This window comes from Hypanus sabinus, chromosome 14, assembly GCF_030144855.1.
Source record: "Hypanus sabinus isolate sHypSab1 chromosome 14, sHypSab1.hap1, whole genome shotgun sequence".
Classification (NCBI taxonomy): domain Eukaryota; kingdom Metazoa; phylum Chordata; class Chondrichthyes; order Myliobatiformes; family Dasyatidae; genus Hypanus; species Hypanus sabinus.
Genome location: NC_082719.1, coordinates 26,709,435 through 26,723,271, shown reverse-complemented (window position 1 = coordinate 26,723,271; position 13,837 = coordinate 26,709,435). Strand labels below are relative to the sequence as shown.

General features: G+C 41.6%; 1 protein-coding gene across 1 annotated transcript in view; it reads right to left on the bottom strand.

The window, feature by feature from the left end:
• The window catches only part of cc2d2a (coiled-coil and C2 domain containing 2A), a 148,993-nt gene that overhangs the window by 59,908 nt on the left and 75,248 nt on the right, over nucleotides 1-13,837 (bottom strand). The window contains 3 exon segments of the mRNA XM_059988913.1: nucleotides 798-975; nucleotides 2,308-2,540; nucleotides 12,370-12,526. Of these exon segments, the coding sequence (XP_059844896.1) occupies nucleotides 798-975; nucleotides 2,308-2,540; nucleotides 12,370-12,526 (568 nt within the window).

Below are 13,837 nucleotides of genomic sequence, written 5' to 3'. Positions count from 1 at the left end.
AATTAAGTTACACCATTTTAAAACTTCATTGAAAGTCAGCAACCTATACTTTTTATTTTAAAATAGGAACAGTGGAGTTACAGAGATTCAGTGCACAACATGGCAATGTAATAAGCTCATGCCGTCCACCAGCTTGCAACTCCTTATAGGAGCACCTGCCAGCTGCACTTACATGGTTTAGTTGCCTCTGCACTGCAATGTGGAACTCAGGAAAGCGCAGGAGGTCAGATGCCAGCGCACCTGACACCCACCCAACCCCAGTCCACTGCTGGGCTCAGTACTGAATCAGAGGCGAAGCACAAACATCATGAACTGAGGAGTCTGCTGTAATTCAGGTCCAGTCTCTTAGTCTTCCTCAGAAGAGCACATCTAGCTCTTTCCTGCTCAATTGATTGGAAACATCATCTTGATAAAAAGTACAGGTAAGTGGTTTGTTACCAGTTTTCTACTTTACTTGATCTCAATGGGCTAAGATTACTCCTAATCTATGCCACGTCTCAGGATCCACCGCCTGAGGCCTTGACACCAATGGTAGAGCATTACACCTCATCAGAGAGATGTTGCTGTGAGGTCCTCAACTCAAATGGCTCAGCAGATTTATAGAGTACATATGGAGAAACTGTTTTACCTGTTTGATAGAGTTCCTAGTTGGAACGAATTACAAAAAGAATGGCTCAGCAGCAATATAAACCACATATGAACAAAAAAGGAAAATTAAAGAAGCCTGCTCAATATTTCAATAATGATCAACCTTAAGAGCATTAGTTGAGTCAAAGGACATATTCTTGTAAAAATACCTGAATCTTTATACTTTCTGGCCAGTTGACTATTTGCATGTTGAAGATCTGTCCAAAATGAATTCTAAAATCAGCGTCCAATGCTCGGCTACTTGTCCTGGATACCTCTTTGTTGTTAAAGAGAACTTTAGCAAACAGTGTGCATCTTTGCACATCCTGTCTTCGCAGTTGCTCTCCTCTGGAGAAGAAAATAAACAATTTGCTTTCAAGCTGCATTTTAAACTTCCATTCCTGCATGCTCAGTCAACTTTACTGGAAAAACACTTGAAATACTCAGTAGCACAGGGGAGGGGAATGATTTGTTGATACCCATATACTTGAAATAAAGTGGAACAATGCCATGGCCTCAACTAAATTCAGCATTCTACACTGGGTGGGAAAGCAAAAAGATCTTTTTCAAACACTTCTCAATTTTTTTTATATACAAGAGTTCACCAAAAATTTACAAATAAGGCAGAAATACACAAGGAACTAATTACAGGAAAATCAAATTATAATTTGAAATGGTTGCCAAATATAGTAGCAAAATTAGAGAATGCCAACTATCAACTAGATCTGCAGATTTTTCCCTTTTGCTTTTATCAGATTTACAAATTACTGTTTGGCAAGTTACTTTATGAGGAGAAATTAAGTAGAATGTGCCTACTGAGCTTAGAAGAATGAAAGGTGATCACATTGAATTGTTCAAGATTTTGACAGGCTAAAGAACAATGCCATAGTAGGAATATTCTTGATGGAAAGAGGACACAGATCAAAGCTGCAGTGTGTGCTTCTGGCAGAAATCTGCTCGGAGTGCTCTTCTTACACCAGGAGTGCACTTGATGATGTTGAATTTTGGGAAGTCTGCAATTCTTCTGACGCCTGATGAGGGGATGGGGAGTTGGGGTGGGGAATGGGGAGTGGAGGGCCGGATGGGGAATGGAGGGGATGGGGAGTGGAGGGGATGGGGAGTTGGGGTGGGGAACGGGGAGTGGAGGGCCAGATGGGGAATGGAGGGGATGGGGAGTGGAGGGGATGGGGAGTTGGGGTGGGGAACAGGGAGTGGAGGGCTGGATGGGGAGTGGAGGGCCGGATGGGGAGTGGAGGGCCGGATGGGGAGTGGAGGGGATGGGGAGTGGAGGGGATGGTGAACGGGGAGTGGAGGGGATGGGGAGTTGGGGTGGGGAACGGGGAGTAGAGGGCCGGATGGGGAGTGGAAGGCCGGATGGGGAGTGGAGGGCGGGGCGGTGAGTGGTGGGGGGGACAGGGAGAAGGTTTTGCATTCTGGCTCCAAGGCAAATGTACAGAATTGCCATACTTTTGATTAAGCCAATTTGTGACTGCACAGCACCGTTCTTTGGGAGCTGTACAAACAAACTACTAGGCCAGTGTGCTCAGACGTTAATAGTTTTAAATAGGTTACAGAGATATTTCAGTTCAAAAGTCTTAGCACTGTAGCATAATCCTGTGGCTTATCCACTCTTAGTTGTGTCAGACATACCACCCACTTAACATTACTAATGGGGCCTACCTTGGGCACTGGCTGGTGGGTGTTACAGTAGCTGCCATGCTCAGTTCAGGAGATAGGATAGGTTCTCCTGGTTTCCGATAAATTCTGGTGGCTCTTTCTCGGACTTGCTGCTCGATGACTGAAGGATCAACTGGCTCTGGAGGATCAGGCTTTGAAAGTTCTTCAACCATCGAACTCTCCTCTGTTTCAGTCTGCTGCTCATCTGCATTCTTCTTCTTCCTTTTCTTTGCTTTCTGCCAATAAACAGAGCCAAGCTTAATTCTCAGTTATAATCGACATATCTATATCAACTAGGTCTGTTTTGTAACATGTTATCAAGGGTTACTATTTCAAACTCCCTTTTTCTAAATTAAATACAAATATCTGCTTAGAGTTTCTAAAATAACTGATGTGAACAGACCAAAGAGACAGTTGTAGAAGTCCGATAGGAGAAGAATATCAGGTCATGATGTTTATACCAGCTCTATGAGCTGATTTTCAATCAACAAGACTAGAATAGAACACAAAACTAGAAAATGTTATTATTCCCAGTTCTTGTATTAACTGGGATTGTTGAAATGGGAGAAAAATAAAAGTGAAAGAAAAAGTGCTGAGGAAGCTATTCTTTAAAAAAAAATTATTGAATTTTCAAATAGGTTACAGAAAGAAAAAAGAAAATTATCAACCCTTCCCCCCTCCCCCCTAACATATCCCTATAGAAAAAAAAGAAGAAAAAAAGAAAGAAAGAAAGAATGCCTGGATTTCAAACGATCCCCACATGCTCCATGGAGTTCATAATAGCTTTAATATGTATATTTATTTCTTTCCCCAGATAACCAATAATCTTATCTTCAGAGCACCTATATACTTAATCCTATTTTCTGTAAATAAGGGCGCCAAATTTTCAGAAATATTTCATATTTAACTCTTAAATTATAAGTAATTTTTTCAAGTGGAATGCAGCTAAAAATTTCATTCTTCCAACGATCTATACTTAAGTATGAATCTGATTTCCAAGTAACTGCAATAGCCTTTTTGGCTACTGCCAATGCAATTTTTATGAATTCTTTCTGATATTTATTCAATTTGGATTTTGATTTTTTCCCTTCAATATCGCCTAGTAAAAATAATATTGGATTGTGTGGAAGTTGTATTCCAATAATTTGTTTCAATAAAACTCTTAAATTTGTCCAAAAAGGTTGAATTTTAGAACAAGACCAAGTAGGGTGTAAAAAAGTACCAATTTCTTGATTACATTGAAAACATTGATCAGATAAATTTGAGTTTAATCTATTTATTTTTTGTGGTGTAATATATATTTGATGTAAAAAGTTATATTGTACTAATCTTAGTCGAACATTTATTGTATTCGTCATACTGTCAAGACATAATCTTGACCAACTTGTTTCATCAATTTTAATATTCAAATCAGTTTCCCATTTTTGTCTTGACTTATGAATTCCTTGTTTAATTGCCTGTTTTTGAATCAAATTATACATACCAGAAATAAATTTTTAAATTTTTCCTTTATGAATTAAAGTTTCTATTTCATTAGGTTACGGCAATAACATTGTTTGACCCAGCTTATCTCTTAAATAAGCCCTTAATTGGAAATAACAGAAAATAGTGTTATTTGATATTTTATATTTATTCTTTAATTGGTCAAATGACATTAATATATGGGGAAGCTATTCTTGGGACAGGATTTATGAGCATTTGAATTTATGGGGCCAAATTGAAAAGGTCAAGTCCAGGCTGATTCAAGGCAGTGGGGTCCAGGCCCCAGAGCAAACCGAAGCAACTGAACCTATGTTTTGACTGTAATCGAGGCGCTGGGCCAGATTGAAAAGGTCAGGCTGTTGGTACCCGAGACGAGGGATGAGCTGGTTCAGATCACTGCTCTGAGCTAAGAGTCCGAGGATGGACTCTCCATGGACTTCATCTCAGAACATGCTTGCGTTAATTGTTCGCATGGTTTTTGTTTCTCTACACATTGGGTGGTTAACGGTCTTCTTCTTTTAAAATGGGCTCTTTTGGGTTTCTTTGTTTTGTAGCTGCCTGTCAGGAGACAAATCTCATGGTTGTATAATGTATATGCACTTCAATAAAAAAGATTTTTTTAACTTTAAAAAGCATAACTAATGAGGAACAGTTAGTATAGCTTTGTGTGGGGCAGGTCATGTCTTATTTAGTTGACTGAATATTTTAATAGGATATTTGACAAGGTCCTTCATGGGAAGCTTACACAAAACACTAAGATGCATGGGATCAGCAGAAAATTGGCTATTTGAATGCATAATTGGCTTGTCCATGGGAGATAGAGAGCAGTGGTTGATGAGTCTCATTCTACTTGGAAGTGGTGTTCTGTGGGGATTCATACCAGGACCTCTGCTGTTTGTGATGTATATAAATGACTTTGATGAAAATGTGAATGGGTGTGTTGCACAAGTCTGCAGGTGACACAAAGATTGGTGACACGGAGGACAATGCTGAAGGTTGCCAAAGGATTCTGTGAGATATAGATCAGTTGCAGATGTGAATGGAGAAATAGCAGATGAAGTTCAATCCAGGCAAGTGTGAGGTGTTGTACTTTCATATATCAAAAGTAAAGGAAAAATACATAGTTCATGGCATGCATTGTGAGGGGGGTGGGGTGGAGTTCAAGCGAGAAGTGTAAGGCAGCTTTATTTTTAACAGAGCCTGGCGGGTGCCTGGAATGTGCCCCCAGGAGTGTTAGTGTAGGGGAATTAGGGTCATTTAAGAGCCTATTAGAGGTAATCATTTGAATATGGATTCTGTGCAAACAGAAGGGATTAGGTGCCATTAACTGAGTCTGTTTGGCACAATATCATGAGCAGAAAGGCTTGTTCCTGTGCTGCACAATTCTATATTCTAAAAAAACAGAAGCTGGAAATACTCAGCAAACATCTGTGGAGAGAAAAGGATAGTTTATATTTACAGTATTTTCTGATTGTATTTCATTTCCTCATCCTGCGCCATCCACCAAATTTAGTTCAGTGGTTATTTCTTCAGTGGTTTGATCAGGGACCAACTGTGCAAGCACGTGGATGTCATCCAGGTACAACAGCGAAAAGAGATTAAAAGGAGACATCTTTATAGACTGGGCATAGAAAAGCAGGCAACAGACTAGAGGGCTTTGGTTCAACAGGCTTCGGCGATAACGGGTTGAGGCGAGGTAGGTTGCCTGTGTAGAATACAGACAGGAAGTATGTGTGTGAGGCCAGTGTTCTGCACTCGGTGTCAGATGAGGGAAGCCCGGGAGACTCCCAGCCTCTCGGACGGCCACATCTGCACCAGATTTGTTGAGCTGCAACTCCTTAGGGACCATGTTAGGGAAATGGAGCTGCAGCTCAATGACCATCACTTGGTCAGAGGGAGTGAGGAGGTGACAGGTAGGAGCTAAAGGCATGTAGTCACACCTGGGCCTCGAGAGACAGATAAGTGAGTAACAGTCAGGAGAGCGAAGGGCAGGAGTCAGATGCTATGGCTGTCCCCCTTAACAATAAGTATTCCTGTTTGAGTACTGTTGGGGGGGGGGGGACCTACAATGCAAGTACCTCTGGCACAGAGTCTGGCCCTGTGGCTCAGAAGGGTAGGGAAAGGAAGAGGATGGCGGTAGTGATAGAGGACTCTCTAGTTGGGGATTCAGACAGGAGATTCTATGGTTGCAGGAAAGAAACACAGATGGTAGTTTGCCTCCCAGGTGCCAGGGTCTGGGATGTTTCTTATTGCGTCCACATTATCCTGAAGAGATAGGAACAGACAAGTTAGAAAAGCGTTTAATTGGAGTAAGGGGAATTATGGGGCTATCAGGCATTAACTTGGAAGCTTAAATTGTGAACAGATGTTCTCAGGGAAAGGTATGAAAGAAATGTGGTGAATGTTCGGGAGATATTTGTGTGGAGTTCTGCATAGGTACGTTCCAATGCGACTGGTAAGTTATGGTAGGGTACAGGAACCATGGTGTACAAGGGCTGTAGTAAATCTAGCCAAGAAGAAAAGAAAAACTTACAAAAGGTTCAGAGAGCTAGGTAATGTTAGAGATCTAGAAGATTATAAGGCTAATAGGAAGGAGCTTAAGAAGGAAATTAGGAGAGCCAGAGGGGTTATGAGAAGGCCTTGGCAGGCAGGATTAAGGAAAATCCCCAAGGCATTCTACAAGTATGTGAAGAGGATAAGACGTGAAAGAATAGGACCACCCAAGCATGACGGTGGGAAAGTGCGTATGGAACCAGAGGAATTAGCAGAGGTACTTAATGAATACTTTACTGCAGTATTCACTATGGAAAAGGCTCTTGGCAATTGTAGTGATGACTTGCAGCAGACTGAAAAGATTGAGCATGTAGATATTAAGAAAGAGGATGTGCGGGAGCTTTTGGAAAACATCAAATTGGATAAGTTGCCGGGACCAGATGAGATGCACCCCAGCCTATTGTGGGAGGTGAGGGAGGAGATTGCTGAGCCTCTGGCCATGATCTTTGCATCATCAACGGGGCCAGGAGAAGTTCCGGAGGACTGGAGGGTTGGGTATATTGTTCCATTATTCAAGAAAGGGAGTAGAGCTAGCCCAGGAAATTATAGACCAGTGAGTCTTACTTCAGTGGTTGGAAAGTTTATGGAGAGAATACTGAGAGGCAGGATTTATAAGCATTTGGAGAGGCATAATATGATTAGGAATAGTCAGCATGGCTTTGTCAAGGGCAAGTTGTGCCTTATGAGCCTGATTGAAATTTTTGAGGATGTGACTAAGCACATTGATGAAGGAAGAGCAGTAGATGTAGTGTAAATGAACTTCAGCAAGGCATTTGATTAGGTACCTCATGCAAGGCTTATTGCGAAAGTAAGGAGGCATGGGATCCAAGGGGACATTGCTTTGTGGATCCAGAACTGGCTTGCTCACAGAAGGCAAAGAATGGTTGTAGACGGGACATATTCTGCTTGGAGGTCAGTGACCACTGGTGTGCCTCAGGGATCTGTTCTGGGACCCCTACTCTTCGTGATGTTTTATAAATGAACTGGATGAGCAAGCGGAGGGATGGGTTAGTAAGTTCGCTGATGACACAAAGGTTGGAGGTGTTGTGGATAGTGTGGAGGGCTGTTGGAGGTTATAGCAGGACATGGATAGGATGCAAAACTGGGCTGACAAGTGGCAGATGGAGTTCAACCTAGATAAGTATGAAGTGGTTCATTTTGGTAAGTCAAATATGATGGCAGAATATAGTATTAATGGTAAGACTCTTGGCAGTGAGGATCAGAGGGATCTTGTGGTCTGAGTCCATAGGATGCTCAAAGCAGCTGCGCAGGTTGACTCTGTGGTTAAGAAAGCATACAGTGTATTGGCCTTTGTCAAACATGAAACTGAATTTAGGAGTCAAGAGAGAATTTTGCAGCTATGTAGGAACCTGGTCAGACCCCACTTGGGGTACTGTGCTCACTTCTGGTCGCCTCATTACGGGAAGGATGTAGAAGCCATAGAAAGGGTGCAGAGAAGATTTACAAGGAAGTTGCCTGGATTGGGTAGCATGCCTTATGAAGACAGGTTGAGTGAACTCGGCCTTTTCTTCTTGGAGTGAGGGAGGATGAGAGGTGACCTGAGAGAGGTGTATAAGATAATGAGAGGCATTGATTGTGTGGATGGTCAGAGGCTTTTTCTCAGGGCTGAAATAGCTGCCTCAAGAGGGCACAGTTTTAAGGTGCTTGGAAGTAGGTACAGAGGAGATGTCAGGGGTAAGTTGTTTTTTTTAAAATGCAGAGAGTGGTGAGTGCGGGGAATGGGCTGCTAGCAATGGTGGTAGAGGCGAATACGAAAGGGTCTTTTAAGAGACTTTTAGATAGGTATATGGAGCTTAGAAAAATAGAGGGCTATGGGTAAGCCTAGTAATTTCTAAGGTAGGGACACGTTCGGCACAACTTTGTGGGCCAAAGGGCCTGTATTGTGCTGTAGGTTTTGTATGTTTCAATGTTTCTAAGTGAGAAGGAGAACAGCCAGAGGTCGTGGTACACATTGGTACCAACAACATAAGTAGGAAGAGGGAGGAGGTCCTGAAAGCAGACTACAGGGAGTTAGGAAGGAAGTTGAGAAGCAGGACCAGAAAAATAGTAATCTTGGGACAGTAAGTATAGGAATAGAGTGAGATGGAGGATAAATGCGTGGCTGAGGGATTGGAGCAGAGGGCAGGGATTCAGATTTCTGGATCATTGGGACCTCTTTTGGGACAGGTGTGACCTGTACTAAAAGGACGGGTTGCACTTGAATCCCAGGGGGATCAATATCCTGGCGGGGAGTTTTGCTAAGGCTATTGGGGAGAGTTTAAACTAGAAGTGCTGTGAGGTGTGAACTGAACTGAAGAGGCAGTTGGCTCACAAATAGAGAAAGTTTAGAGACAGTGTGAGAGGGAGGAAAGGCAGGTGATAGAGAAAGGTGATAGATGGATGGTTTGAGAGGTGTCTATTTTAACACAAGTAGTATTATGAATGAAGTGTTGAGATTAGAGCGTGCATCAGTACTTGGAGCAATAATGTGATGGCCATTAGAGACTTGGATGGCTCAGGGACAGAAATAGTTACTTTATGTACCAGGCTTTAGATGTTTCAGAAAGAACAAGGAGGGACGCAAAAGAGGTGAGGACATGGCACTGCTGATCAGAGATAGTGCCACGGTTGCAGTAAAGGAGGAAATCATGGAGTGATTGTCTACGGAGTCTCTGTGGGTGGAAGTTAGGAACAGGAAGGGGTCAAAAACTACTGGGTGTTTTTTTTTTAAAATATAGACCATCTAATACTAACAGGGACATCGAGAAGCAGATAGGGAAACAGATTCTGGAAAGGTGTAATAATAACAGTGTTGTTGTGGTGGGAAATTTTGAATTCCCAAATATCGATTTGCATCTCCCTAGATCGAGGGGTTTAGATGGCAAACACGAGGAAATCTGCAGATGCTGGAAATTCAAACAACACACACAAAATGCTGGTGGAACACAGCAGGCCAGGCAGCATCTATAGGGAGAAGCACTGTCGACGTTTCAGGGCGAGTCCCTTCATCAGGTTTAGATGGGGTGGAGTTTGTTAAGTGTTCAGGAAGGTTTCTTGATATAATATGTAGATAAGCCTACAAGAGGAGAAGCTGCACTTGATTTGGTACTGGTAAATGAACCTGGTCAGGTATCCGATCTCTCAGTGGGAGGCTATTTTGGAGATAATGATCACAATTCTATCTCCTTTACCATAGCATTGGAGAAGGATAGGAACAGACAAGTTAGGAAAATGTTTAATTGGAGTAAGGGGAAATATGAAGCCATCAGGCAGGAACTTGGAAACATAAATTGGGAACAGATGTTCTCAGGGAAATGTACAGAAGAAATATGGCAAATGTTCAGGAGATATTTGCGTGGTGTTTTGCATAGGTATGTTCCAATGAGACAGGGAAAGGATGGTAGGGTACAGGGACCGTGGTGCACAAAGGCTGTTGTAAATCTAGTCAAGAATAAAAGAAGAGCTTATAAAAGGTTCAAAAAACTAGGTAATAATACGAATCTTGAAGATTATAAGGCTAGCAGGAAGGAGCTTAAGAATGAAATTTGGAGAGCCAGAAAGGGCCATGAGAAGGCCTTGGCAGACAGGATTAATGAAAGCCCAAGGCATTCTATAAGTATGGGAAGAGCAAGAGAATTAGACATGAGAGAATGGGACCAATCAAGTGTGACAGTGGAAAAGTGTGTATGGTACCAGAGGGGATAGCAGAGCTACTTAAAGTACACTTTGCTTCAGTATTCACTACGGAAAGGATCTTGGCGATTGTAGGGATGACTTGCAATGGACTGAAAAGCTTGAGAATGTAGATATTAATGAAGATGTGCTGGAGCCTTTGGAAAGCATCAAGTTGGATAAGTCACCGGACTGGACAAGATGTACCCCAGGCTACTGTGGGAAGCAAGGGAGGAGATTACTGAGCATCTGGCGATGATCTTTGCATCATCAACGGGGACAGGAGAAATTCTGGAGGATTGGAGGGTTGTGTATGTATGTCCATTATTCAAGAAAGGGAGTAGAGATAGCCCAGGAAATTATAGACCAGTGAGTCTTACTTCAATGGTTGGAAAGTTGATGGAGAAGATACTGAGAGGCAGGATTTATGAACACAAAGTACACTGTAGATGCTGTGGTCAAATCAAGACGTACAAAAAAGCTGGATGAACTCAGCAGGTTGGGCAGCATCCATTGACTGCTTCTTTCAACGGATGTTGCCTGACCTGCTGAGTTCATCCAGCTTTTTTGTATGTCAGAATTTATGAACATTTGGAGAGCTATAATATGATTAGGAATAGTCAGCATGGCTTTGTCAAGGGCAGGTCCTGCCTTACGAGTCTGATTTACTTTTTTGAGGATGTGACTAAACGTATTGATGAAGGAAGAGCAGTAGATGTAGTGTATATGGATTTCAGCAAGGCATTTGACAAGGTACCCCATGCAAGGCTTATTGAGAAGGTAAGGAGGCATGGGATCAAAGCGGACATCGCTTTGTGGATTGAGAACTGGCTTGCCCGCAGAAGGCAAAGAATGGTTGTAGATGGGTCACATTCTGCATGGAGGTCGGTGACCACTGGTGTGCCTCAGGGATCTGTTCTGGGACCCCTACTCTGTGTGATTTTTATAAACAACCTGGATGAGGAAGTGGAGGGATGGGTTAGTAAATTTGCTGATGACACAAAGGTTGGGGTGTTATGTATAGTGTGGAGGGCTGTCAGAGGTTGCAGTGGGAGATTGATAGGTTGCAAAACTGGGCTGAGAAGTGGCAGATGCAGTTCAACCCAGATAAGTGTGAAATGGTTCACTTTGGTAAGTTAAATATGATGGCAGAATGTAGTATTAGTGGTAAGACTCTTGGCAGTGTGGAGGACCAGAGGGATCTTGGGGTCTGAGTCCATTAGACACTCAAAGCTGCTGCGCAGGTTGACTCTTGGTTAAGAAAGCATACAGTGCGTTGGCTTTCATCAATCATGGGATTGAGTTTAGGAGCCGAGAGGTGATGTTGCAGGTATACAAAACCCTGGTCAGACCCCACTTGAAGTACTATGCTCAGTTCTGGTCGCCTCACTACAGGAAGGATGTAGAAACCATAGAAAGACTGCAGAGGAGATTTACAAGGATGTTGCCTGGATTGGGAGCATGCTCTTTGAGAATAGGTTGAGTGAATTCGGCCAGTTTTCCTTGGAGTGATGGAGGATGAGAGGTGACCTGATAGAGGTGTATAAAATGATGAGAGGCATTGATCGTGTGGATAGTCAGAGGCTTTTTCCCAGGGCTGAAATGGCTAGCATGAGAGGGCACAGTTTTAAGATGCTTGGAAGTAGGTACAAAGAAGATGTCAGGGTTAAATTTTTTTTTATATATAAACGCAGAGAGTGGTGAGCACATGGAACGGGCTGCCAGCGACAGTGGTAGATGCAGATATGATAGGGACTTTTAAGAGACTCCTGGATACTGGATAGATACATGGAGCTTAGAAAAATAGAGGGCTATGTTTAAGTAATTTCTAAGGTAAGAAAATGTTCAGCATAACTTTGTGGGCCAAAAGGCCTGTATTATGCTATAGATTTTCTATGTTTCTAAATTTATTATTCCAGTTTTACACAGGTGCTAAGAAAGATAATTATTGAATAAATGGTTCTTGATGTGAAACTTTACCTCAGTTTCTCTTTGAAAAGATGCTGTCTGATCTGCTGAGCACTTCCAGCAATCTCTGATTTTATTTCAGATTTCCTGCAACTGCATTTTAGTTTCAAAATGAAATTAATTGTTCTGAGAACAGGAGATTCCATTCCTTTTCTTTGCCTTGGTAGTAAATGTTTTTTCCAAATAATAACATCCACCAAAAAAGAAGTGCAAACCCAGAGAATGTAAAAGAAACTGGGCGTATTAGTTTGGTATAGTACCACTGTAAAATTAAATTCTCGTTTTGATCAAACATAATTTATTATTGTCAATAGTTACTTTAACTAGGTGTTTGACCAAAGCATACAATTAACTGTATATGAAAAATTTATATTTGAACATAACACCCACTTTTGCTTTTCTCCAGGTTTTCCATTCCTCATACTTTATTTTATATTCTTCCATCTGATTCTCATAGACTTCTTGATAGTCCTCTAGAAGCTCTGCAATCTCAGCCTGGATTTCACATTCATAGCTTACTTCATCAGCTTTCCTGTTAACCTCTTGTCTGTAACACAAGTAATAAATCATGCATGTTGTGTGTTCATTAAATATGTAAATAGGCCCATAGCTCCAGAGCAGTGCTGGAAAACCCAAATCTGGTGTCTCATTTTCAGACGCACTGGTGAACAAGCTAGACACACGATGACCTTTACAAGTGATCTCTTGTGATCCTTTAAAAGTCACCAGTTAGTAACGTTGAATACAAAAAAAATCAGATCTGGTTAAACATTACCATATTAAATAGTAACCTTTGGTATTGCTAGAGTGGAATTCAGTTCTACCTACATTAACAATTACAGAAAAAGGGTATTTATTCTAACTAATAAGCCCAATTCTTACATAAATAATATTCTAATACATCAAGTTTCTTCTTCCTTGGAAAGTATTTTTACACTTTATTTATAACAATGCAGTCATCTGATTCTGATTACAGGTTCGTTTTTTTTCCTCCCACAGATGCTGTTAGTTGGTTTGATTTTCTCAACTGTGTATTTGCCTCTGATGCATTTTTCCTAAAGCAGCAAAATAACTCTTAAAATGTCTCCCTGATATTCTGCGAGTTTTCAAACACAGCTGACTGTATCACCATAGGGAGCCAACCATGGTCAGAAAGCGCTCAATTCCAGAGGCAGGATGCAAATCTCTCCATTGACACCAAAGCAACATTTGAAAGATTTTGGTGTCAAGGAGCTTTGGTAAAAACAGAAGGCGATGGGAACCAAAGAGAAAATTCTTCAAGGGTTGCAGTCGTATTTTGCACAAAAGAAAGGACACCTGTGGCTGTTCACACCTCACCTGCACCCTAGGACATCACTGTAGTTATTCTTCTCGATTAGCTTAGACCCAGCCCTCTTCACGCAGCATGACCTTGAAATCACATGGTCTGGACATAGATTGACGTTTTGTTGATATTTATATATCCTCAGATCAAAAACAACACAGAAGTCCATTCTCACTACCTCCAATAAAATAAAGTCTAACAATTTTTAAATTTCAGCGGTTTTACTACCAATGAATCAACCATTATCAACTTGCTGGGTATCACCATTGATCTGAAACTTAACTGGCCCTGTATCATGGTTAATGTGGTTCTAAGACAAATGTGCAAATCCTTCGGTGAACTACTCCAGTGCTTACAAGAAGTACAAATCAGAACTGTGATGCAATATCCTCTATTTGCTTAGATTATTGCAGTCTCAGTAATCCTTGAAGTGCTTAACAGCATACTCCAGTCACAATCCTAAGCATTTACTTCATCCAACTGAAAACAATGCCACAAAGTGGTCAGTGAAACATAATCCCCTCTTTAATTCTT